Consider the following 27,690-nt stretch of genomic DNA (forward strand, 5'->3'; position numbering starts at 1 on the left):
TTCACTGGCTCACTCTCCTCCGCTGAATGCCTATGTATATGTATCTCTGAAATAAATCCCAAAACTGTATCAGGTACCAATAGGATATAATAGTATTTATTTTCTTCATTACACTGTTATCATTAAATTGTTAACGAGTATGTTGAAATGTTTTATGTGCATTTATTACTGAGGTTGGGTACTTCTGCATACGTCTAGGAATTAATTGTATTTCTTCTGTGAATTGATGCTTGTGGCTGAGGTGTCTTTACACCACCTCCGACATCTGACGTGTAAAAGGTTCTCATGTTGCCAGCAAATCCCCCAACTCCACAGACACCCGATATGTGCTCCACAACTCAGCTTCAGAATACGCAGGCTGAAGGACCCAGACTGTGTGGCAGCATTCACTTCACGATGCCAGCTGCAGCAGTCAGGTCCCTGTGTTCCCCAACTTCTGTCCGACTTGGCTGCAGTCAGAGAATTCCCACACCTCCCCTTCATGTTTGAAAATTTGCTTGCCTGGCCTACAGAATGGCAGAAAGCACTTGACTTATATTTGCCATTTAATTATAAAGGATACAGAGCGCCTCCCCCCACCCCCCGCTGCCCCGAGCGTCGACTCCTCCCAGGGGCCTGGGTGGCCACTTCAGGTGCAGATGCCTGCTTGCTGATCCCAGTCACTTTCTGATGCTGGAATAAAACACTGTTACCTGTAATGACGAACATGAAATTAAAACAGGGTGCTGGATGGGCCCCCATGGTAGATCAAGCTCAGATTTTGGGGAGTCTCAGGTCTGGCCACTAATCTACAAGCTAACCCCAAATTCAGAATTATGTTGAAACAACAGAAAATCCTGCTAAGATCTCAGGTCTCCAAGAAGGCGATCCATGTGGCCGGAAGGCAAAACTGAGAAGCAGCTGGAACCAGCGGAAACTCTGTGGACAGAGTTGCATCATTCATGATCAGTGTTAACTTCCTGAAAAACCTTTACTAAGACATTCAGGTGAGGGAGACACAACTCTGCCTAAAGCAAGTTTAAACATTCCAAATTCCATAATTCTACCAACTCGGCCTTTCCAGTGTTCTCTGAACCTAATCATAGCCCATGTTAGAGCTTCAGCAATGGTTTTGCTACCACACTGCACTGACAGTTGACCCAAAGTTGAGTCAAGGGACCCTGACCTCTTTGTGTCTTGGTTAATCTGCCTGATAGTTGTCCCAGGCATTCCAGGTCAGGTTTTCTCATAATATTCTGGCTTTTAAAAACATTTTACCAAATTGGCAAATGACTTTAGGTAGACTTTAGATGCCTTTAATGTTGGGGAACCATCAGGGAACCCCCTTGGTCCACGGAATCTTCAACAGTGCTATCTTTGGCATCCCAGTTGTGAGTCATCTAAAAATTTCTGCCTTGCTGGGATGCACCCTTGACCCTTGCCTTTCTTTTTCCCCTTTATTTTGCTGTCAATGTCTCCTTTATTCATCCCATTTAATCTTCTAAAAATTCCCAGTCTCGTGGGGTGAGTCTTTTGACCCACTCCTCTGCCTTCCCCCATTTTCTTGGGTTAATCCAATGTTTTACTTAGCATCTCTAAGACCCCTGAGAGGAAAGTGAGCCAGAAAATTTGATAAGGCTTCTCATCCTTTTGCTCTAGCTTTCAGCTATAATGTTACACGGGTATCCGTGCAACTGGTACTCACAGCCTTAATCGTAACACTGACCATGACCTGGGTCGTGGGCATATTACCATAAAACCAGTCTACATGGCTTGCATAAAAATCTTACCAGCCGCTTCATCAGGGGCACTCCACTTAACATTTATAGCGTTGAGTTGGCCATTGTCGCTTCTTAAGAATAAAAACACTATAATGACTTCATCTAGTCTACCATGCTGGTTGTTTCATTTGGGCTTCTAAAATTTCATATTGGAGTAAGTAAGGCAGTCTTGTTTGGGGCCCTTTAATGCTGGGGACCTGTGGTTGTTCCATAGTGAGCTGTGGGTCTTCAAAGACACCACTCCTAAGGTAGTCACTCTCACAATCCATTTTAGTAACCCTGTGGGCACCCAGGACTCGAAAGTTCCAGACTCCCTGTCCTTTCATCCTTTCTCTTCCCAAACCACATTTCTGGGAACCAAGGTCATTCTAGCAGATCCCCCATTTTATCACACCAAGTATCACAGACTTTCTGATCCCCCTTCTGACACCAGAATGAGCGGTTTCTACTTATATCAGTTCCAACATCAAACATGTTTTTTCTATCTTACCATTCTCTAACTCTTTGGATACAAGCTATGTGTCCACACATTGGCTTTTCACTACCACAACAAACTGCCCAAGGTGGCCGAACTTTATTTTTTTAAAAGGGGGCTCATTTTGGCTCATGGTTGTGGAAGTTCTCAGTCCCAAGATTGGGTAGCCTCTGGTGGTAATGGTATTCTTGTTGGCGGAATCTTGAGGTAGCACAGGCCATCAAGCCATGACAGACAGCAAACATACATTTGTCAGTCCATCAGTCTGTGGTCTCTTTGTCCTTAGACACCAGTTTTCAATCACCAGTCAACCTAAGCATCTAGTCTAATCTAAATGATTTCCTAAGGCTTCACCTCAAAACACTCCAACTAGATTGTTTGCTCCCTCTTAATACCATTAACTTTAACGTTCGTATTTTAAACTCCTGCAGGAGATTGAAGGCCGACTCATACTCAAGCCGCAGCGGTCCAACTTCTCTCAGTTCTAAGACCTAACTACCCAGAGTTAGTGTCAGACTGACCGTGTTAAATGTTCCAGTCCCATGAAAGTGCCCTCACCTCAGATGCCATTTACAAGCACTGAGTCCCAGGTTCACGCACTTAGGTCCGACTGAACTAAAAAGTAAAGCGCTTCCCATAACCCCTCCCCTCTCAGGTTGGGCAACCAGAATGGCGGAACACTACCTGTTTAGGGTGAAGGGGTACAAATGAATAGATGGTTGAAAAGGCACATACCATGTGGTCTGGAAGGGTTCTGAGCACAGGAGCTTCTGTCCTCATGGAGTCGTGGTATGCACCCTCCAGCCATGCTCAGCAGCTCTCCAGACCCTGCTGTTTAGGGGTTTCTGTGGGGTTCCATTCCATAGGTGTGCTTGAGTAAACCACTGGCCACTGAGGATTGACTCTGCCTCTGGCCCCTCCCCCAGTGGTTGGGGGATGAACTGAAAGTTCTTGCCAACCCCCATCCTGAAGCTGTCTCGGACCCCCAGTACAGTTGCCTCATTAGAACAAACAAGGCTTCTATCAGCCTTATTACTCAGAGACCCCAAGGGCTTTAGGAGCTGTATGCCAGGAGACCAAATATCTTTTTCTTTTTTTTTTTTTTTTAAGATTTATTTATTTGAGAGGCAGTATTGGCTGGGGAGGGAGGGAGCATCCATCCATTGGTTCACTCCCCAAATGGCCACAACAGCCAGAGCTGGGCCAACCCAAAGCCAGGAGCTAGGAGCTTCTTCTGGGTCTCCCACATGGGTGCAGGGGCCAAGCACTTGGGCCATCTTCTGCTTTCCCAGGTCATCAGCAGGGAGCTGGATCAGAAGTAGAGCAGCTGGACTCAAACCAGTGCTCTCATGGGATGCCGGTGCCACAAGGCTTAACCTACTACACCACAGTGCCAGTCCCAAGACCAAATATCTTTATGGTACCACAATAGCAATTACCTTTTTTTTTTGTTTGTTTTTTCATGTCTCATAATACTTTATAAGCTCAATATATGTTGGAGTATTATTTCTTTGTCATACGTTGAACGTATTTTTTGCTCTGGTTGTCTATTTATATTTCAAAGTACTTGCTATATAAAGGTAGACTGTACTAATCTTTAAGAAATAAAATGTCTTTGGGGCCAGCACTATGGTGTAGTAGGCTAAGCCTCCACATGCGATGCTGGCATCCCATATGGGTGCCGGTTCGAGTCCCACCTACTCCTCTTCCAATCCAGCTCTCTGCTGTGGCCTGGGAAAGCAGTAGAAGATGGCCCAAGTCCTTGGGCCCCTGCATCCATGTGGGAGGCCTGGAAGAAGCTCCAAACTCCTGGCTACGGATTGGCGCAGCTCCAGCGGTTGCAGCCATCTGGGGAGTGAACCAGCAGATGGACGACCTCTTTCTCTCTGCCTCTCTGTAACTCACTCAAATAAATAAATAAAATCTTTAAAACACCACTGCATTTCTGAGAAAAGACTCACTTCTATGTGTTCTTCATTCTACTGGCCTTTCTTCTAACACTAATGAATTTATGAATTTCAAACCAAACCTTCAATATGACCAAACTATGCAGGACTAAAAAGCCCAAGAAAGCAGAATTTTCTAGGCACTTTTATCTGTAAAAATAATCCTAGCAGTTAAGAGATACAGGTGCAAAAAAAAAAAAAAAAAAAAAAAAAAAAAAAAAAAAAAGATACAGGTGCTTTCAAGTAATGCAAACATACCTAGTACTGAAGAAAATTAGAAGAGTTAAATGTTTTCTCTGAAAAAAAAGTTTATTGCATATGGAAATCAATAGATATCTTTTACAAAAAAAAAAGGTTAGAATAAAGATCTCACATTTGTAAAGGCACATATGAAACATCTTACAGCATTAACAGTAAGAACATTGACTAGAACCAACATCTAAATATGACTTTATAAAAACAGAAACAGTGCAAAAAATACTGTCAAAGTCAGTTTTATACATCTCTTAGTTATATATAAAACTGGCAAGCATAAGCTTATTTACTGATATAAAATAGCACATAGAATAGCATGCATAGTTTTATTTAAGGCTTTTAACATTAAATGGATAGGGAGCCTATACCAAAGTAGGGTGGCTGTGACTATTGGTAGAATCACTCCCCAAGGTAGGGAATGCTCTTAAAACTTCTCAGGCCCTCTCCTGCCACTAAAACTGTATACAGTTTGGTGGTGAAAAGACCATGTTTCCATTTTGCAAAGTATTAAATGGCCACCATGAGGATCCCAACTCCCAATCTGGAATGCACTTCTTACAGCAAGAACATAACAGGTGCAGGTTACTCTTCCAGGGCTGCCCATGAAAGCCAACACAGCCCCACACTTTAGTTGTGCTAGAAGTCAGGAGGCTTCTGTAGGATGACCCAAGTATCTTAAGGAAAAAAATACCTGCTTTCTAAGTTGGAGACTTGTCTGCACATCATTTCAAAAGGGAACCTACTGAATGTCAGTTGTTTTAAATGAAACCAAAATTCACAACATCACAAAAGCACAGACCAAGGAAAGCATCAAAATACTGTAGCACAAGAGTCCAGTGAAACAAACTAGATGGTTGTTACTGATGTAACACCAGGTACATAGGTTATACATTGAATAGTCATCTGCATATGTAAACCTCTTTTTCTGTGGAAGTGTCCCCAAGCAGGTGAGTGGACCGTTGAAGCATCAGAGGACATACACAGGAAGTTGTCTCTAATGAAGAGCAACCTCCTGTCTGAAAGGATAAGGCTGGTGGATGTCTGAGAGGTCCAAGTAATGGCAAGAAAGTTGAGAAGAAATTGGAATAGAATTTTACAACATTCAAGCTGATAAAGAGGCGGCTTTGAGTTCCTGCTCTCAGTCCAGTGCTGAGGGTATTTATCAGCTAACACCGCGGTAGAAGAGGCCCCTGAGAGAGGCAGAGCGCGCCAGGTGCCCCTGCTCGGAGAGCCACCCTCGCTGAACTCACAGCAGCATTCCTGAGATTTTAGCGAAAGGTTCCACCCCAAGGCACAAAGAAAATCCCAATCCCATATTCCCAGCTTCCTTCTCTCAAATTCTGTCTGATGAGAGGGCAGCTGTTTGCCTAGAATCCGCAGCTGGGAAAGGGATCACGAACAGACACACTGGGTGACCGGCGCGTCTCCTGCTGGCCCCAGGTATCTGCAAAGCCATCACAACTTGTCAGTGTTCTGGGCAACCTGTGTGTAGAGAGGCCATGAGGCCAAAAGTGACCCAAAAGGGAGAAGCTAGAAACCAATCAGTCTGATGGCACACTGCAATGCTAAAGGTAGCCACCATGAACCTACATTAAGTCAACCTTGAAATAAATCTAAGTACTACAGCAATTGCTTCAAACAGGACTGATGCCCGTCTTTTCATTTCTTCTGGCACTGAGTGATGGTTTCTATGACTGAGGAAGCAAAAGGGAGGGAAGGGGGATTCCTGGGTGCTGAGTTTTCTAGTTATTTTCACTTGCCAGATCTTAGGCCTTGAGGCTTCATAAGGTTAAAAATGAGGTTCCCTAATTTTACGTTTGGGAGAAGTTTAAGACAATTAGTCTCTAGGACTAGGCTTAATTCTTGTAGGGCTGCTCTCCTATTGATCCACAAAGCAAATGAGAAAACACGAAAGGGTGGTAGAGCCCTAAGTCACTGAGGTGCCCTGGGAATGCAGCCTGGTGATGTAAGGCACTCCCACCCATCCACTCAACCAGACCAGGCACACTCCGCCACGGCCCCCATCATAAACATGCCTTGCTGTAAAGGAGTAAGCTCTGCAGCTCCCCTGAGCGTGCAGGTGAGAGGGGGAGGGGAACACCCGAACTGTGACTGCTGATTCTGGGAGCCACATGGGTGAAAGCATCCCGCCGCTACCGAGGCTGCGAGGAAAACCAAGGGCCACTCACCACAGGGGGGAGGGGACGGGCTCTTCCGCAGCAGACTCCGGCGATGATCAGAAACCGCGCATCCTCACCCCCGACACCCACCTAGTTCTGCATCAACCAGGAGCTAACATGAGGGTGCAGCAGAGTAGGCCCAAATGCTCAAGCCCTTGCCCCTGCACGGGAGACCTGGAAAAAGCTCCTGGCTCTGAACAGGCTCAGCTCCAGCCATTGCTGCCATTTAGGGAGTAAACCAGCCAAGTGGAAGGCCCTTCTCTCTCCCTCTCTCTGTGACTCTGCCTCTCAAATAAATAAATCTTACTTAAAAAAAAAAAAAAAAAAAAAAGTGAGTAGGCACGCTAGTCAAATCTCACCGGAACTCCTCCAGCAGAGTCTACCAAGATTCTCTGGCCAGGCTGATGGAGGAGGGGTGAGATACAGCCAAGGACTCTTGGGCAAACAATGAAAATTTTGTTGTAATTTACAAACTACCTTTTCTTTTCGGTCTAAGAACGCAGAAGATATAGAAGTAGATTTCTCTTATTTGAAGCTCCCTTAAAGTTTACTACTCAAAATAATCCATGTGGAAATGTGTCCATCTTCCCTTATCTACTTGGTACCTGCAACTGAGTAGAAACTCATTCGTTTTTGCTCTCATATAAGGAAATCAGTGTTCAGCATCCTCCTCCAGTGCAGCTCAGTCTCCCTGTAATTTTTATCTGAGAGTTGAGCAGGACACATGAACAGGCAGACAAGAGCTCTCATGTGCTGGTTCATCCCTCAAATGTCCACAACTGCTGGGGCTGGGCCAGGCCAAAGCCAGAACAGCGAGCCCAGATTGGCTCTTCCATGTGAGTGTCAAGGGCCTCACTACCTAAGCTATCACCTGCTGCCTCCCAGGGCACACACTGTACATTATAGCAGGAACCTACAGCTGGGACTCAAACTCAGGCACTTTGGGATGTGGGCATGCTAACTGCTAGGCCAAATGCCTGCCCTAAGCCCTCCTCTATTTCCCATCCAGGAAAAGAGCTTTTACAAGTGGTTTTCAAAAAGTTCATGGAAAATGCACATTCTGAAAAATTATGCAGAGACTCCAGAGTGTTTTGTGCCACCATAAACATCTTTTAACTACATTTTTCTCCTGAACACTTTGCAGTACCCTAATATAAATGTGAGTGCTACCAGCGACTCTCACTACAGGGTGGTCTCTCTTTAAAACTCACATGAAACCCAAAAAAGCTCAGCCAAAGGAGCCTCAGCTTCACCAGTGAACTCATCTCGAGGATGGAGACATCAAATTCAGGCCCCGGAACCCCCAGTGAACAAGGACGAACCCTTGGGGTCAGCTGATCCAAATTGAGTATGTATGAAAGAAACAAAATATTTCAACTGGAAAACTTCAGAACCAGGGGCCTGAAAATGCCGGCTGGCTTTCTTGTGAGATGGTCTCATTTTTTCCCTCTATTTCCTCCCTTCACATCCACACTGCAGCAATAGACCCTGACAGTTCTAGCTTCCGCCTTGATACATCATCAGGAAATCATTCCAAAAGCTCTAACCAGATAACTAATTTAATACACTTTGCTTCAAGGTTTATTCCTTGGCCTGCTTCCCAGATATAAAGCATCTCTGGGCAATTATTATGCAGATGCCACAGAAATGGCTGCTGCTAATATAACAGGAGATGTGCTGGCATTTACTGGAGATGTGAAAAGAAGTGCAAAAAAGCAAGCATTTGTTCTTAAAAATGAACTATGTGGGATCACTCTTAGCTGCTTTCCTTTCGGTTTCCATGTAAACCTTGGCTAGGCGGTCGGATATTAAACCCACCCCACCTTCATTTTGTGCATTAGCAAATATTCCAGTAGCATAAGGAGGGGGGACAGTAGGCAGGTTTAAAGGAAGCCCATGGGTGATGAGGTCAAAGAGACACCAGATCTACATGCTGCTCACAGGAGATATTTTAGCAGCGTCCATGTGGGGGGCACATCCTTTATTATACAATAAACCAAGAACTGAGAAGAGTGCCTCAAAAAAGAAAACAAAAATGAACAGGATTCCCTGTGCACAGGCTTCTCACAGTAAGGTTTCTAAGCTTGGTTCCACTGAAAATACATGGGGAGAGGGTGTTTAAGCCTAGCAGCTGAGAGGCCTGCCCGCCATGGCAGAGCACCTGTGCTTGGTGGCTGGCTCTGGCTCCTGAACCCATGTTCCTGCGACTGCAGATCCAAGGAAGCAGCAATGATGGCCCAAGTGACTCAGTTCCTGCCACTCACATGGGAAAGCCTGGATTGAATTCCTGGTTCCTCGTTTTGGCTTGACCCAGGCCCAGGCTGTTGCAGGCATTTGGGGGAGTAAACCAGTGGCTGGGAGCTCTCTGTGTCTCTTCCTGCCTCTCAGATAAAAAAAAAAAATGTAAGAAAAATAATGTGAAACTAATGGCTTTTCAGAACATCCACTGAATTTCCAGCACCTACAAAATCAGTTGAAATTATACTCCATGACTGATTCTTCAGACCTTGAAGAAGAGAAAGCAGCAGCTCTCACTCCCTAAATATTCTAAATACAACCACAACACCTGGCTGCATGTAAAACCGACTGCTTCATATTCCAAAGGAATTAGTGAGGAACTGTTGGTCTGAGGCGACAGGAGGTCACACAGGTGTGCTCTTTCTGGTGGAACTGACATCATGCCTGCTCTGTGTTTCAGCTCAGGGGAGAAAAGCAGCAATGGAGGAAGGCTTGTGGAACACTGAATCCTAAGAACAAAACCAGTTTAGAAGGTCTATTTAAAAAAAACAAAAACAAAAAAAAACATGGGACTGGCACTGTGGCATAGTGGGTAAAGCCACCACCTGTCGTGCTAGCATCCCATATGGACGCTGGTTCGAGTCCCAGCTGCTCCACTTCTGATTCAGCTCTCTGCTATGGCCTGGGAAAGCAGTTGAAGATGGCCCAAGTCCTTGGGCCCCTGCACCCGCATGGAAGACCTGGAAGAAGCTCCTGGCTCCTGATCAACCCAGCTCTGGCCATTATGGAAAAAAACCAGATGTACAAAGCAAATTCCCCAAATGTGTGGAACGTGACTGACTGAGCTGTGTCACCTAAGCAATTCAGGACATTGACCAATGAAGTCCCGAGGCAGAAACTAGGAAATGCGCTTCCAATTCAGAGCAGTTAACACCACAGCTGGCCAGTGAGTGGGTGAGAAGGAAAGCAGTGAGGGATTCTGTGACAGAGAAAGAAATTCTACCACCTTTCATCTTGTGTGTCAAGATTTGGGCTTTGGAGTCCTAAGTAGGACCGATTCTGCTCTTGTAGGCCAAAGCCTGGTACAGAGTCACACTTTGGCTCTTGGCCAGGGTCCCTGCTGCCCGACAGTTCCCATCCATCAGCTTCCCCAGCTGTTTCCTTTATAACCCTCCCAATGACTTAGCAACTGGCAGAACACACCCACGTCCTCTACCTGCAGGGCCCCACCCAGCACACACATCACGGTCAAATAACACACAGTACCGAGGCCCTGCTGATGCTATTTTCTTCCCAAGCTGGGGCCGTTACCCTCTCCCAATCAGGTGAGAGGCCCGACTGTACACAGGGCCTGGCCCAGGGCCCAAGGCCATGAGGCAAGGGCTTCCTGAGCAAACAGAGAAGCAAGCAGCAAGCACCCAGGCCCAGTCCTGGCAGGGAAACGGGCTCTGGAGCCCAGGATGAGGGGTGGTCAAGAAAGATACGGCACGAGCTCCTTACACAGCCTGGAGACGCGTAGGCCACTGCCGCGGGGCACGGAAGCATTTTCTGCAGGTGTCCCCATCTGTAATGCAAGCTTGAGGGAAGGAGGTGGGGAGGGGGCAAGAAGGAGGATTACTGAGGACGAGGGCAGGAACGAAGAAGGGAGGAAATCGACTGTCCGTCAAGGCACACGAGCCCCAAAATAGAGATCAGGTTGTTGGGTATTTTCTCCTTCAGGAAAACACCTTGGCCCTTTTCGTGACATTCCAGGATGAGCTCATCTTCTTGCCGTCTACGATTTGGACCCGAGCATTAAGCTGGTGGTTTGTGTGGCGCGTCACAAACCTGGCTGCCGCTTCACTAGAGACACATTCCCTTCTGCCTCCAACCCCAGATCCACCACCAAGCCACCTTCCCCTCTACCTGATTACAATGCAGATCAGTCAACATGTGGTCTAAATGACAAGTACTATATTACTGTGAAAATTGCATTATCATAATTCACAAAAGTTATTCCAAAGGAGGGAAAAAAATAAATTATCTCATATAAAATAACACATGATGCTTGTAAATACTCTGGGCTCCTGCTTCAAGGCGCCCGTGGCCAGCCATCTGTCCCCAGCTGGGGAACAGACGTTGTCTGGAGGCGACTCCACCGGCACGCAGCAGCTGGGTCCCTCCTCCACAGCTGGACTGGGGACATTAAATGAGTCTGGAGTTTTGTAGGAACTGGATGAGGACCTGGTAGACGAACTGGTATTGAGCGAGGGTCTGGATCATGAACATCCTTTGTTCTCTGAGGAGCCTCAGCATCATGGGGACTTCCACCTTCTGCAAAAAAAGAAAAGGCACAAGGACCTGAGACAGGTAGCTTCACTTGGCTCATTCCTCCTCCCCTCCTTCAGGAGGGAGTCAGCCGGCGCCCAAGTCCAGGTACAAGACAAAGCCTCTGTCTCCGCTAGGGGTTTTTTTTTTTTTTTTTTTTTTTTTTTTGACAGGCAGAGTGGACAGTGAGAGAGTGAGACAGAGAGAAAGGTCTTCTTTCCGTTAGTTCATCCCCCCCAAATGGCCGCCACGGCCAGCACTGTGCCGATCTGAAGCCAGGAGCCAGCTACTTCCTCCTGGTCTCCCATGCGGGTGCAGGGCCCAAGCACTTGGGCCATCCTCCACTGCACTCCCTGGCTACAGCAGAGAGCTGGACTGGAAGAGGAGCAACCGGGACAGAACCCGGCGCCCCAACCAGGACTAGAACCCGGGGTACTGGCGCCGCAGGTGGAGGATTAGTCAAGTGAGCCGTGGCGCCGGCCTCCACTAGGTTTTACAAATCAAAGAGTCTACACTGTAACTGCAGAAGTGGACATCAGGTATCACTGGTGTGATACTTCAAAAAGTTCGTGGAAAACAAATTAACAGATATTTGGCCTTAAATTTTTTTTTGAAATCCATGTGTGGGCCCCCCCCCCCCCGGTTGACGGGCTTTATTACAGATTTGGTTATTACAGATTTGGTACAGTGATTGATAAACATTAAGAAATCTTATTTAATGAAGGATTCCAGATGATGCTGTGCTAGTGAAGCATGATAATTTTCCTAATAGTAGTCAATTCTCTTCTAAAAAGCTTAGATGGTAATATATATTTAACTCTCTTTTAATATCCCTGAAGAGTGCGATGTCTGTCTAGATTCATGCCAACCACATCTTAAAATACAGTTAAGGAAGTGTCAGTGTCTCAATGTTTCCATACATGGATGTAAGATGGAATGTCTCTGAGACAAAGGGGAACAATCACAGAGTGGAAATAGCTTAGTGTTTGGGTTTAAAACCCTTTAAAAGTTAACCTTAACATAGTTCAGTAGTGTGATCCTAATCATGTCATTCAAATTTCATCAGAACTCAGTTTCTAGCTTCAAGATATCACCCATGTGTGCTCTATAATATGTATTTTCTGTGCACTTTCTGAGAAGCTCCTGTAAGCATGGATTTCAAAACACAACTGTTGGTTCCATTTTCCATGAACTTTATGGAGTACCCTCAAGCAGTCTGGTTTGCTAAATAAAAGACAGAAGCTGGAACATAACCTTGACCACCCTATCAACTCTAGGACAACCCGATAATAAGATATGTCTGGGACTTCGCTTCTTCATCCGTAAAACAAGGGTAACAGCATTTTCTCCTAACAGTAGGGTGGGCTTGCCCAACTTGGTGCCATTTCCTCCGCAGTAAAATGGGGTAATAAATAGTGCACACCTTGGGGCTGGCACTGTGGTACAGTGGGTTAAAGCCCTGGCCTGTAGTGCTGGCATCCCATATCCAGCTCCCTGCTAATGCACCTGGGAAAGCAGCAGAGAATGGCCCAAGTGCAATGCAATTGTGGGAGACCCAGAAGAAGCTCCTGGCCCCTGACTTTGGGTCAGCTCAGCTCCAGCCATTGCAGCCAATTTGGGAGTGAACCAGTGGATGGAAGACCTCTCTCTCTGTCTCTACCTCTCTCTGTAACTCTGTCAAATAAATAAATTGTTTTAAAAAATAAAAATATAGTACCTACCTTACAGGATCAACCCACACAACAAATGCTAAGTCTTTATTCTGGGTGTCTGGCAGGCAGTGAGTTAAATAAAAACAACTCATTATCTTATTAACATCAATAAAGATGTTATGAATGCAACTGTGGTCATGATAAACAAAGATAATTTAGGTGTCAGCCTATAAAAGTCAAAGCATAATCTCGGAACATATCTGTCCAGTCATACTTGGAGTAAAAGCCTTTTACTAAAAACATCCTGAGAACTAAATGGGACTGCCTGTGAATTCTTTGAGAATATAGCACTGACCTCAATGGAAGGAAATTAATATGGCAGCCATCAGTGCTTGAGCAGACCACCAGTGTCCCCTCTCCCTCACCATTTCCATCCCCCTGGACCAGCAGGGACCTGCTCAGTGGAAGCACCAGTCTGCTCTGGGAGCTCTCAACCCAGAGCAAACAATGACATGCATGAAGTGACCAACGACTGAGCAAGCACTGAAAGTAAATTAGTAAAAATTCAGCTGCTAGCTTCACATTGTAACCTGCAAATCTCAAAATATTAATCAGTTCTTTTCAAACTATGTACAGCAATGAAACAATATGTTACATCCTTAACTAGCCACTCCTCTCCAATGCCACTGAAGGAATGCATACCACACGCTTCAAAGGGACAAAGTCAAGTTCTTGGGTAGGAAGATGACCAAAAAGGGGCCAGTGCTGTGGCGTAGCAGGTAAAGCTGCTGCTTGCAGTGCTGGCATCCCATATGGGTGCCGGTTCCTGTCTCAGCTGCTCCACTTCCTATCCAGCTCTCTGCTATGGCCTGGGAAAGCAGTAGAAGATGGTCCAAGTCCTTGGGCCCCGATAACCACATGGGAGACCTGGAAGAAGCTCCTGGCTCCTGGCTTTGGATTGGCATAGCTCCAGCCATTGCGGCTGGAAGACCTCTCTCTCTCTTTCTGCTTCTCCTCCTCTCTCTGTGTAACTCTGACTTTCAAATAAATAAATAATGACAAAAAAAGCATCTAATCTTCAAACTCTGAATCAAAATATAGAACCTAGACTATAAGCTTCTGATGGGAAGAAGTGGGTCTTTGCCTAAACTGTACTCCAGAATGACCAGTATCTTGATATACAACCTAGAGGCACCTAATAATGAACTTGGTGAATATAGAATTTGATGAACATTACTCTGGGGCACGAAGACACAGGGGAGAGAGAATAAAGCGGTTCCTCTCCCATGCCACGAAGGCTTCGACAGAGTTCGGAGGACACTCTGGGTTCTGACTCCCAGCTCTACTATTCCTTGGCAGTGGGACATGGGCACATTATTTCATCTACCTGTATCTCGCTTTCTCTTGGCTTAGACAAGTATATTAGCAGAATCTAATTCATAGTGTTAATCATGAGGACTACTCAAGTTAATTCTGCAAGGCTCTTGGGATAGCAATAACACATGGCAAATACTGAATGCAGATTACCTCTTACTGTAGTCATTTGCCACCTCTTCCCCTACCACATCCACCTCCATCATCAACCCTCCCACACTACCTCCTTTTGTACCCCCTCCTCCTCCTCCACTGCCATCACCCTCATCTCAATAATCTATAGGAATTAGCCCAAAAGATAGCAAATTGTCTGAGATGGGGTGGTTCAAGGTCAAGAAAGCAAGCTCCCCTGGTCCTCCTTGGATCCCAGCTGCCATAGACTCTTGTGGACTGTGTCTAACCCAAGGAGGTCAACACTTGCTCAATGCTACCTAGCAGGTATCTCTCACTCCATGGAGGAGAGACAATTTATGCAGAAAAGCAATTAAGATCAAGACCCCTGCTCTTTGGCAGCTGTCTTCCACTGATCTTTTATGATGAGCTACAGCTACATCCAGGCGATCAAGAGAGAGTACTGGAACACATAAAAACATGTGCTCTCTGAGAAAACTGACAGGCACAAAGACGTTCCGGCTAACACTCTGTGACCACAAGCACTGGGCTTCTCAGCGCAGCCAGGCAGAGTTTTACACCCTCTTACAGCTACCAGTCTCCCATGAGCCTCTGTTTTACTGTTTACACTCAACTTTTCTTGTTAAGAATGAGACGGAGAGGAAAATGTCCAAGGAAAAGAAAAGCCCTGTCACTAACAAAAGGAAAAGCACGTGAGGGACAGACTGGGATACAAAGTGTGCCGAATCCAACCGCGGAAGGAAGAAAGTTGGGTGAGAAAATGCGACACACAATTTCATATTTATTTGTCAAGATATTTGATTAAAAATGAAACAAACTAAACATGTTCTATTCTCCTCCTGAGACAGGGGCTTGGATCTTACTAGCCAGGCCTGAAACAGCATCAGAACAAAGTGAAGAATTTTCCCCCTGAGCATCCACCAATAGCAGTTATGGGAAACAAGACAGAGGAGTCTGGCTATATTTGTGCCAGGGGAACGGAAGTAAGAAACATGAGTCATCTTGCTATCTTTGAATATCAATGGGAACAGAAGTCCTTCTTGGACTGACCATGTTCCAACAAAGAATATTCTGGCATGAAGCTGGGCATGGAGGATATCCACTGTATTTGGACACAGCAGAGAAAATTCAAGCCTCTTGAATCTTCACCAGGTTCCCTCCTGGCTGAGTCCCTTCATCTGCACCTCGCTGGCTTTGTGCCTTTGGTCTCCTGGACCAGGAGCACCTGGGATCAAGGAGCTCTCTTGTCACTGCCTCCCTGAGGCTCCGCCTTTGCTGGGCTTCCAAAGAGCTCAGAACAGAACAGAACCAGCTTTTGTGTCCGACCAGACACAACAGCTTCTTGAGTAGAAAAGGAAAGAGGAAGGAGGACGAGTGCACAGAGAATGGAGGAAAGAAGGGGTATTTGATGAAGAAAGTGGCCTGGGAGTCGGAAGGGGCACTGGAGGAGGGAGGCAATGACGAGGCCCTTCTTTTTCCCTGGAACCCACTGGTCCTGCCAGTGTGAGCCTGTGTGCACACTGATCCCACCTCATCCTACTCCATCTTCCTAGCTCTAGGGGCACTGGGACTTAGTGGCAAGGTGTTCACTGAACTAGAGACATCTAGAGACTTCTAGCAATGACAGGGCAGGTAAACGATCAAGAAAGTCCATGGGAGATAAAATGCTAACCAAGAGAGAAAACAACAAAATTTCTGTCAGCTTGTCTCAACTGATTGCATGATGGGCACTCACCCATTGGCAAGCTGCTTCAGGCTGTAGCTGGGCTGGCCGCTCTTATGTAGACTGAGAGAGTTTCTAAAATTTAACTTTTTCTAGGCAGGGCATTTAAAAAATCCTGTCAACATGTTTAAACTTAACGTGTATTTTTTTTCCCCTGAAATTCCTACTTAACACATTGTGTGCTTTTAATCTGATTTTCAAATCACTGAACCATTAAGATATCAATCCTGCCACAGGATATGCGTGGCAATAGTCTGTAATCTAAAAACTATAAACCACTGTAGGAGTTTCCCTTGAGTTTTCCAAGCTGTATAATTTGGAAACTGAACAAGAACCAAAGGGCACTTGCTGTGTGGAAGCAGTGTGCAGGCGGAGAAGAATTCTGGACCAGGAGGTAGAAGACCTTGCTTCTGGCCTGGATACCATGGCTTAAGAGCCATTGAGCACTAGACAAGTCACAGCACTACGCCTGGGCCTGTTCCTGTGACCCGGGCATAGCTCTTCTGCATGGCAGAGATGAGGACCAGGGAGGGAGACACAGCTGGAAGCTCCTTGATCACTGCACAGCCCCATGTAAACAAAAGGCAGAGGAACAGCTCCTTCGCCTTTGATTGTTGCTTCTCTCCCCTGTAGCAGACTGCGAGGCTCTCTGAGGAATTCCCGAGCCACAGCAGGGCAGGAACTCCACGCACTTTGTGGGTGCACACGGAGCAGCAGCCTGCTTCCCCAGGGACAGGAGCTGGGGCCTTCAGCCCTACGGATATGCGCATGCTCAGACTTGCCTGCTCTGCTACACCATGCACCTGCCAGCCTACACAAGTGCAGACAAACCCCTTGGAATAAAAACCTCACTCTGAACAATCAAAACCATCTTCCAAGAAGACATATTTTCACATAGGATTTACACCAAAACACACTGTTCAAATGAAGGATGCATCTAAACTATATGCTACCAAATAACTCACCGTGGCAAGTGACCCACAGTAAAACCAGACTGTCGCCAGGTATCACAGATTTTTCTGAAAGTAGATGCTAACCAGAGCTCTTGTTTGTAAAATATTTCCGATTTCACAGTCTGTTTCTCTTTTATGTTATCTGAGCATCCACACAGGGCAGGGGGAGGTCAGAGATAAGGAAGCTGATAAAGGACAGGGTCAAACTAGGAGCTGTGGGTCTCGGGCAGTGCGGTCAGGAGAGCGGAAGTGAACCACTGACCATGAAAGGGCATGGGCGCAGGTGTGGCCGTGGGGTAAGATTTTAACCCTGAAGTAGAGAACACACAGAGCAGTTCACAGTGACTCACTTCATTGTGCTCCAGGCAGTAGATCATCAGTTCCGAGAGAATGACCACGCCGGTCCTCCCTACCCCGGCACTGCAGTGGACAACAATGGGTGGGTGCCGGTTCTTGGTGCCTTCCAGCATGCTGTTGGTATGGCGACGGACCGACTGGATCTCCTCCAAGTAGGCTGCAGGACAAAACGCAAATCTTGTCACCAGAGTCTATGTGGCTTTGCATACGCGCGCGGGTGGTGTGTGTGTGTGTGTGTGTGTGTGTGTGTGTGTGTGTAGTGGCAGAGAGCGACGGTGAATCTTCTCAAAGTGACAATAATTTACAGTTCTTATAAGACTCTAATTATTTGGCTGGTACCCACTGTACAGTACTGGATCCAGAAAGGACCAGCTGGGAGTCAATTAGTCCGTGGGAGAATCTGCTCTTTAAATTAAATAGTTCTTTTTTAAAAATTAAATTCTGTTTTCCCCTCTGCAAATCCCCAAGTCCCCCAAGCAGATGATTCTAGACATTACTTACAGCAGTTCCTACTATTAACAGGCTGGGATCGGCACACCAGCTAAGTCCCCTTGAAACGTCCGCCTGTCAGAGCCAATTTCTGGTGGGGAGAGTGCGCCCATCTGCCCCTCTTCTTCCCCTCACCGAATGCGTGAATGTCAGCAGAGGCCTGACTTCACGTTCAGATTTTTAAGTAGACTTTGGGGAGACTGGTTTTCAGCATGGCTTCCAGGGGGTCACAAGTGGCCTAAGCGAGCCTTGTTTTCCGAGGCAGATGTGCATTGGGGTGGGGGGCCGCGGCCTGCATGCCCCCTCCAACATCTGCCTAACCCAGGAGGGCCACATAGGGGCCCAAGGAAAAAAGCAATCAGTCATACGAGACTTCATGACTTTTCTCACTGTCTTGGAAAAAGTATATAAATGTACTCCTCAGTCCAAAAACCAGGAAAATCAGTAATTTACATTTTGTAGTAGGTCAGGGGACAAAGAGGTTTAAAGGTTTTTCATACTCAGAAAATCAGATCCTGATGCAGCCGTGTAAATAAGACAGTAAGACAATAAATTGCTGACGAGAAAATGTAATTTAAAAGCATCTTCACACAATTAAATAAGAACCTGAGGGCAGGTGTTTGGCATAGTGGTTAAGATACCACTTGGGACGCCCATATCCAATATCAAGTCCCTACAGTCCGAGTGCCAGCTCTGCTCCTGATTCCAGATTCCTGTTAGTGAGCATCCTGGGAGGTAGCAACTGTTAGCTCGAGTACCTGGGTCCTTGCTGCTTATCTGAGAGACCTGGACTGAGTTCCTGGCTGTTATCTTCAGCCTGTCCAGCCTGCTCACTGTGGCCATTTGGGGAGTGAACCAGTAGGTACGGGAAATTCATTCTCATTCTTATTCATTCTCTCTCCCTCTCTCTCTCACCCTCAACCCCTTCCATTTCTCTTCCAACTTCTTTCCCTGTCTTTCTCTCTGGAATAAAATAAGGAAAAATTACTAAAGAAAAACCTAAATGTGCTGACTTCAAAAAGTTTGTGGGAAAAATGGAATTACAAATGGAATTTGGTAGTGCTATGAAGAGCAGTACTGTAAAATGAATTAAAACAAAAAGAGAGAGAAGAACCATGAGCCAAGAGTTGCTGTTAGACACCAACACGAGCTGAATTCTTTACAATTTTTCTGCACAGGGAAAAGGTATTGGGCAACTGAGTGTACTGCCGGACAAAAGGCAATGTTCACATACAAGAGCTAAATTTAAGAAAAATAAGAGATGTTGGACAAGAGAGCAGATGCCACTTTCAAATGGAGCTATTCACAAAATGCAGAGAAACTGGATTCAATGGAAGCTTCTTCCATCAATCATTTAGCTGAGTTCCTTAGCCTGTCACTCACTGAAGCGCTCTGGAGAGCAGTCAACAGCGTGGTGTAGGTACTCTGCAACCAGGCAGTGTCGTTGAAGACGCAGAAGAAATGGAGAGCCAGCACTTCCAAGGCCCTGCACAGCACACTTGAGTTTCTTAGAAATGCAATTTAGTACATGAAATTACACTCTTTAAAAATATCCTCTATATTTTTCAGCAATTTAGATTACCTTTACTTAAACTGGTGCTGATTTAAAAAGATTTGACTACTTTTAACCATTTTGTATGCTCAACTTTTAACCACTTTATAAGCTCTATCTTTCATCAGAGTGCTTAGCCACTCATCAAACCAATCTAGCTCTATTATTTCCTGTAGGAGAAAACTTTAATTAATTGATCAGTGGAAGATTACGTGAAAGGAAAGACAGACACTGCTCTCCTTATTAGAGCAATAGATAACTGGCCATTCGGCCTCAGGCAAATCACAAGCCTTCTCTGGCTCTCACCAGACCCTTTGATTCCAATGGCTTTGCCATTCCCTACCTTCCAGTGTTCAAATCTCAGGGACCATCACTGCTCTAACGGGAAACGAAAATCCTTGTGTCAACGCAGAAGTATGCATCAGACTCTCTCTGTTGGAACCTATACATTGGTATTTTTGAGTCTTGAAAATCTATTTTCTCCCTCATCATTCCACCCCACTTCCCATTCTAATGAATTCTAAAATGAAATCAAGGTTTGACAAGATTCAACATCAGGACAACGGTCTCTTCGTGGTGGTCACAGCTCTTCCAGCATGGCAGGTGCAGATCTGCAGAGCATCAGGACCGACTTTCCAGATGGGGAAGAAAGGAAGCCCTGTCTCCCCATGCAGGACACGTCTCGGTGAGCATGCGGGAAGCAAGGGGCTGCCACAGAGAAGCGCATGGCAGACACCTTTCACTCCAATGTTCCTCACTAGACTGTGAAGCCCTTAGAACGAACACTGCAGGGGCCAGCACTGTGATGTAGCAGGTAAAGCCGCTGCCTGCAGTGCTGGCATCCCATATGGGTGCTGGTTTGAGTCCAGGCTGCTCCTCTTCCAATCCTGCTCTATGCACAGATTGGCCCACCTCCGGCCATTGTGGCCATCTGGGGAGTGAACCAGCAGGTGGAAGACCTCTCTCTCTCTCTCTCTCTCTCTCTCTCTCTCTCTCTCTCTTTCTGTAACTCTGCTTTTCAAATAAATAAATATTTTTAAAAAAACAAAAACTATGGACTCAGCTTGCTCTCTCTTTCTCAGAGCCTGACCCAGTACCTGGCAGAGAGAGCATACACTCAGCCTCTGGCCTTTCACATAACTTACTGTATAGTCTGGTGAGTCAGTTTCTAAAATAACCCTACCCCGGAAAATGCATGTCAATTAATACACTAGTCTTCCTGGGGCAAATTTCAGTTCCAGAACCCACAAGCGGATCTCAGTGATTCCTAGTATCTTAACAACCTGTATGAAAGGTACTGACCAGGATTTACTGCTGCTGGGAAATACAGGGCTTTGAGATGCAAGCCCTCATGAGAAATAAAAAATACTGTTTCTTTTCTTTCTCTGTGATTCTTAATGGTGATAAAAGACATAAAACTTTAATATGAAAATTCACCATTTTAAGCATTCCATTTACTGCCATTAAGTATGGTCACGATGTCATGCAACATCACCACTATCCATTTCTAGAACATTCTAACTGTCCCAACCACAAACTGTAACCACAAAACAGTAATTCCCTAGACCCCTTTTCCTCCTACCCCCCGGTAATCCCTACTCAACTTTTTGTCTCCATGAATTTCCCAGTTCTAGGTACCTCATATAAGAGGAATCAGATAATATTTATCCTTTTGTGTAACATCTTCAAAGTTCATTCATGTTGTAGCCCATATCAGAACTGTTATTAATGAGTAACTAAAGGTCTATATCAATGTAAAATGAATTAGTTTATCATAGTATTAGCTTATTTGCACAATAGGTAAACAGAATATCATAAATGACATTATTCTTCTCTCCCACGTAATAATGAGGGGATGTACACTTCTATGTAGCAATATTTTATCACTTAAGAAAGCATACCCTTTGTCCATTTCATCTGCAACTGGTAGACCACTGATGCAGTTGGTAAAGCACAGACTGGAAGAGAACTTACACAAAAATCCTTGGACATCCTCTGGGCAGCCGTGATCTGGCCAGTCAGTGTACTGCAAATGCCACACTGTCCTTTCCTGCCCCGACAAAAGGTGCTTGACCTTCAAGCCTGTGGTTGCATAGCAACCAGAATCTGTCCGGAACTTCGTGGTGACCTTGAACTTGCCATAGGTGGCAGAGCTGTGCTTGGAACCCAGTTTGGGCCAGTATCGGTGGCTCTTCGTTCGTCCACCCTCCTAAATCACACGCAAAAGCAAAATTGGAAGTCAGTCAGGGGATGCTCTTAATATTAAATCTAAGCACAGAAGAAAACGCAAATAGTTTCTAAATCATTAACTCAGTAGTACTATGCACTGTCTACTGTAGGGCAGATCCTATGCATCTTAGTTGAGACCAATACTAATTCTTATTGATAGTTACAACAATGGAAAATTTAAGATTCACATGGTAAGGTGAATGTTAAAGAGGAGAGCAAGTGCAGAGTCCAGAGGCAGGTACAAGCTAAGAACAGGAAGGCCTTCAGGGTGCTGGAGTAGTGCAGGTGAGAGGGGAAGAGGCAGGACGGCAGGACCACAGGCCTCCCGATCCATGGAAGGGGGTTGGATGTCACTCCAGGGGCAGTGGGAAGCCATCCAAAGGTTTTAAGCAGGGGAGTACCAGATGCTAGTAACCATCCGAGGCCACACTTCTCATTTCTGGTTCAGCCCAGGCTTCTTGCTATTACGCCACACTGCTGGCTGACACCGCCTCCAGCATCCAGCGCCACCCTTACGCTTTTTCCACCTGACCAATTTGTTTTAATTCAACCAACAACTAAAAGAACAGTTGGTTACATCACCATTCTATCTCCCCTAATTTTATAATGTTTTCTGGGGTTAGGCATTCTCAACCATTTACAGAAGGTCTATTTTCGAGTTCTGCACAGTTGCTAAATCACTGGCATGGGGGATGGAGCCCACGGAGGAGAAGCAGGGCAGGGAGCAGGGGGAGACAGGGGAGGCATCACGCCGAGCACCCAGGGCTGTGCGGGTAGGTGTGGACTATCCGGAGGAATCTACTTGTAAAGCAGCATGTTTTTCAGGGATATAAATAATCTTGCCTAGATTTATTTGGTTTAATTGAATCTCCCTAAGTTAGAGCACCTCTTCCTTTGTTATTTACAAATACTGTGGAAGCAGTTGCACCTGAAACCTTAAATTTACATTGATGTGGAGTGTTTGTATCAGTTCTGGATTTTCAGACTCTTAAGTCTCTGGCTGTCCCACAGATCACAAGACTCTGCTTCGTCTTGACAAGACTGCCTTCAATCGTCACTCAGGTCTTCCCTCCACGCTTCCTTTTCAGGGGAGCCTTGGCTGCTCACCTGTCCTGAAGTGCCCTCCAGCCCTGGCCTCCGGTCACTCCTCCCCAACGCCTAGCCCTGTTTTTTGCATAGCACGGACTACTCTGAACTTCCTCCACTTGTTCACTCTTTATTGCTCCTCCCACTGGGACTTAAGCCCCATAGGGACAAGGATGGTTCTTACTTTGCTGTCTGTTGTGCCCCTGAGTTAAGCCCAGGGGGTTCCTTACATTTAGATGAATGCATCCCTTGTAGCGATGCAACACTGTAACGTGGTAAATCGAGTCCAGAGATGACCTCTCTCTCTGGTGCAAAAAGTAAAGTCGGCCCAGAGAAGTACAGGTGATTTTAAAGACCTAGAGACTAAGTATCTCTTCCTCTCTAACTCTGCCTTTCAAGTAAATAAATAAATCTTAAAAAAGGCAAGACCTAGAGACCATCTTCTAATGGAAGGTGTTCGGAAACAGTAGTTGGAGAAATTCTATTTCTGATGCCTTTAAAATATTGCAATACCACAGATGCTGTGAAAATGTGCGTGAAGGTAGTCCCTTAAATGATTTAAAAAATACAAATTGGAAATTCATGAGAGTAACCAAAGGAAGTGCTAAATTTTTTTTCTGAGAATATGAAAAGGGGAGAAACACAATACTTCTTCCCCAAAGACAGCAAGCTGAGAGCTAAGTGGATCAAGCAGTGGTATGTGCCAGCTTGTCTAACACCACACAGAACTCTCTAGTTACAACAGAAAAACTGTGTTTGGCTTGGCAGAGGAAGAAAAAAACATTTTTTTCCTCTTCCCATCATGGAGAGACTTCTCCAGGGATGGCAGCTTGGTCTCTTTCCAGCTGATCAGCAAGAGGCCATGTGGGGCTGGCGGGGCCCAGGCTGGGCGCAGATGCTGATCTCCCCGGAGCGGCCGAGGTGCTCAGATTCCAGCGAAGGATCAGCGCTTTGTCTGACACGCAGTCAGCTGACTGCTCTCCAGTTTGGTTGCTTTGGGTTTTGTGTTGTTTTCATTTTAATGCATGAAAATCCAAAGAAAAGAGTTGAAAGCTGGATGAAAATGGGAGGAGAAAAGGCCACCACAAAATTATCACTGGTAGGAAAAAAACCCCAAAAAACTACGTGGCAGGAAGAAGACAAGACAGAAGCTTTGCCGAGCCACAGCTGCTGAAAGAAGGGGACAACAACGTCACTGGCACCAGGCCTTCTGCTGGCCACCCCCACCCCCACGAGAAGGGCGCTGGGTGGGCCATCCTCCTTACCTCTTCTGCAGTGACCATGGCGATCACATTCACGCCCTGCTCCCACACCATCTGCCAGAAATCGTGGCACGTGTGAGGCAGGGGCCCCTGAGTGGCGAGGTAGTGCCATTGTGCCCCGCCAATCACCACCTGGAAATCAAGGAGCATCGGTCAACAAACCCCAAGTCTAGGACAGAGTTACCTGCTGACCACATGGCCACCTGTAGCCACCTTCAGACCTTGGGTAATGTATTTTAGGTCAACTGGATTAATGCATTTATGAAAAAAGAAAAAAAAAAAAAACCCTGGGAACACAGACAGCTGGTGACACAGTCACTCAACTCTATTAAAACACTTGCCTGACCTTTTTTTGTCTGCAACTCACAGTATGTGCAAACCAGTACACATTAAAAATACACACACTGGGGCTGGTGCTGTGGGCAGCAGATCAAGCGACTGCCTGGGATGCTGGCATTCTATATGGGAGCCAGTTCTTGTCCCAGCTGCTCCACTTCTGATCCAGCTCTCTGTTAACGTGTCTGGGAAAGCAGTGGAAGATGACCCAACTCCTTGGGTCCCTGAACTCACAGGGAGACCCAGATGGAGCTCCAGGCTCCTGGCTTCAGACTGGCCTAACCCCAGGGAGTGAACCAGCAGACAGAAGCTATCTCTGTGTGTCTGTCCCTCCCTCTCTGTTTCTTTGTTTTCAAATAAATAAATAATTCCTTAAAAATACATACATTTCTGTCTCTACATGTATATATGCAAATATATATATACACACACATAATAGTATATAAACATGTATGTGCACACCTTAATGGGTTAATTTGTTAAAGAAACAAGTTATGCTTACTATATACAATGAGCTAATACTTTGCATTTTTTACCTTCGTCTATTTTATAAAGCACACATGCACATGTACACACAATCATGACCAACCACGACCCAGTGTTGTAATCCACACTTTGAAAAACAGTGCTCCATGGTATCCTCTTAACGAAAAAAATCTACCATGAATTAACAACCCTTTAGGAATAATACCTTTCTCTTGCTGACCTGACAGGAACCAAGTCACAAACCTCCACTGTCACCACTGCTTTGTGGTGACACGTATAGCAGGGATGTTTGGAATGCACTTGTCAACACTGCATAGTATCTCATCAGTAACGTCACCAAGGGTAGTACTACAGCATCCAAATGAACTACAGTGTTATCAGATAATTCTGGATAACATTATTATCCTATTGGAACTCAGAGCAAGCATGGGAAGATGATGTGGCTGCTAGAAACATCAGCTGCAGAGAATCTTAAAGAAGAAATGCTGCCCAAAGTATGTTGAAGGTCAAGGTAAAATTGTGGCCTTTGGAGCAATATTTTTGATTCACCCCTCCATTTCCAAGCCACAATATTGCAAAGCAAGGCCTCCTTTCCCCTCCATGCAAAGCAGAGCTTGAGAGAGATCCAGGAGCAATGAAGTGATCATTGTCTGAAACTTTTCTCCTCATTTATTTTATGCAACTACATACCAACTTGATTCAAACACATACAATGTCAGTTATTGTCTCACTACACAAGACACTTTTAGGTCAAAGCTGGCAAGAGAAATCCATTTTCCACGTCCTGGTGGGAGGAAACATTCATACAGTCACTGGCTGGGAGTCTGGTTTCTCTGTGGAATTGTGATTTTAAACATTAGCTTCTCTGGCACCCAACATATAGAAACCATAAATACTTCCAGAGCACGCTGCTGCCTGGGGCCTTGCTGCGTATTCCAAGTACTGGCAGGAGGGCATTAAAAACCCAACAACAGTGCTACTGAGGTAGGTTTCACAGATGTGACTCCACCTCTGCAGCAAACAAATCTCTGCTCTGTGTTAACGGCTTCTTGGAACTCAGGGGAGAGAATACTGGCAAAACCGCAACCCTATTCCAAAACACAAGGACAAGTTCTTGTAAGCTCCGTGGGTCTATTAAATGCACCCATGTCTAACCCAGATCCACAAGATGAAATATGGGGCTCAGAGAATACGGAAGAAGAGAATGTTCCTTGGTTAACAATACCCAATGGGCACAGTTTATGCCGAGTGACAGCTTTTTCCAGAGAGCAGATGGAAAACGGTGGAAGAGATTTAGCCAAAAGAAGAAAATATACCAATATTGCTATGCAAGACTGTCACAGACACTCTGTCAAGAAGCAGCTGTGTGATTCCCATCTTTGTTTGAGCACATTATTTTGGTTATTATTTCATAATCTAACCTAAGCCCATTGAAACTCATGACTGCCAATGTACTGAACAATTTTCTAGGGCTCACTTTTTATTTATTTTTTTAATTTGTTGTATTTGAAAGGCAGAACTGAAGAGACAGAGGGAGATACACACACACACACACACACACACACACACACAGGTACCTTCCATCTGCTGTTTCACTCCCCAAATGAGCACAACAGCTGGGGCTGGGCCAAACCAGAGCCAGAAGCCTGGAAATCTATCTAGCTCTCCTACATGGATGGCAGGGGACCAAGTACTTGGGCCATCCTCCATTGCTTCCTAGGTGCATTAGCAGGGAGCTGGGTCGTAAATGGAGCAGGTGGGACTTGAACCCACACCCATATAGGATGCCCATGGTGCAGGCAGCAACTTAATCCACTGTGCTACAACATGAGCCCCATTTTTTAAAACTGCTAATGTTCACTATCAAAAATAAGAGTGTAGGGGCTGGTGTTGTGGCACAGTGGGCTAAGCCAATGTCTGCGATGTCGGCATCCCAAATGGGCACTGGTTCGTGTATTGGCTGTTCCACTTCCAATCCAGCTCCCTGCTAATGGCCTGGGAAAAGCAATGGAAGATGGCCCGAGTGTTTGGGTCCCTGCTACCCACATGAGAGACCCGAATGAAGCTCCTGGCTCCTGGCTTCTGCTTGGCCCAGTTCTGGCCATTATGGCCATCTGGAGAGTGAATGAGTGGAAAGATCTCCCTCTCCCTCTCCCTCTCTCCGTAACTCTGGTCTTCAAATAAATAAATAAATAAGTAGACAGACCTAACTATAAAAATGAGCAATATTATCTGGCATTTGATCTTTGTTTTTGAAAATCAAAGTGACAGGCAGAGAGAGGGAGAAAGGAAAAGAGAGAGAGAAGAGAGATCTTCTACCCATTGGTTTACTCCTCAAATGCCTGCAACAGCCGGGGATGGGCCAAGCTGAAGCCTGGAGCAGGAACTCCACTTGGATCTCCCTGGGCAGCAGGGGCCCAGGAACTGAGCCATCATTCACTGCCTCCCAGGTGCATTAGTGGGCAGCTGGACTGAAAGCACAGAGTAGCCAGGCCTTGAACCCTGCACCCCAATATAAGATGTGGAGGGTCTAAGTGGCAGCTTAACCCATTGCATCCCACGTCCAATCCCAATAGCTGGAACTGCATATTTGTTTTGATAGTACTTTATATTACTTAAAAATATATCCCCCCAAGTATGCTCCTTTTTGTTTTGTGTAGAGAAGCACTACACAAAACTATGTTATGTGTGGGTTCTTCACAAAGTTAATGGGAAATGAAATTAAAAATAAGTTCATCTGAAGGCAAAACAATGTTGAAATCCATGCATAGTTTTTTCATGACATGCATTTTCAGCACACTTTCTGAGGTACCCTTGAACTTTGTACATTCTGCATGGAAACTGGTTAGAATTGGCGCACGAGCCTCCTACCTAAGTGTGCTTTAGAGGCTCAGAAGA

The 27,690-nt window shown here is 45.7% G+C and overlaps 1 protein-coding gene across 1 annotated transcript in view; it reads right to left on the bottom strand.

Annotated features, from left to right (window-relative positions):
* Nucleotides 1-4,471: 4,471 nt before the first annotated feature.
* PTPN14 (protein tyrosine phosphatase non-receptor type 14) overlaps nucleotides 4,472-27,690 on the bottom strand; it is a 193,136-nt gene continuing 169,917 nt past the window's right edge. Inside the window, exons 16-19 of the mRNA XM_002717512.6 lie at nucleotides 23,974-24,102; nucleotides 21,368-21,602; nucleotides 17,346-17,509; nucleotides 4,472-11,167 (exon numbers count right to left, since the gene is read on the bottom strand). Of these exons, the coding sequence (XP_002717558.4) occupies nucleotides 11,039-11,167; nucleotides 17,346-17,509; nucleotides 21,368-21,602; nucleotides 23,974-24,102 (657 nt within the window). The 3' untranslated portion in view covers nucleotides 4,472-11,038. The remainder of the gene's footprint in view (nucleotides 11,168-17,345; nucleotides 17,510-21,367; nucleotides 21,603-23,973; nucleotides 24,103-27,690) is intronic.

The sequence above is a fragment of the Oryctolagus cuniculus genome, chromosome 13, assembly GCF_051225735.1.
Source record: "Oryctolagus cuniculus isolate XC-2025 breed Fujian yellow rabbit chromosome 13, ASM5122573v1, whole genome shotgun sequence".
Taxonomy (NCBI): domain Eukaryota; kingdom Metazoa; phylum Chordata; class Mammalia; order Lagomorpha; family Leporidae; genus Oryctolagus; species Oryctolagus cuniculus.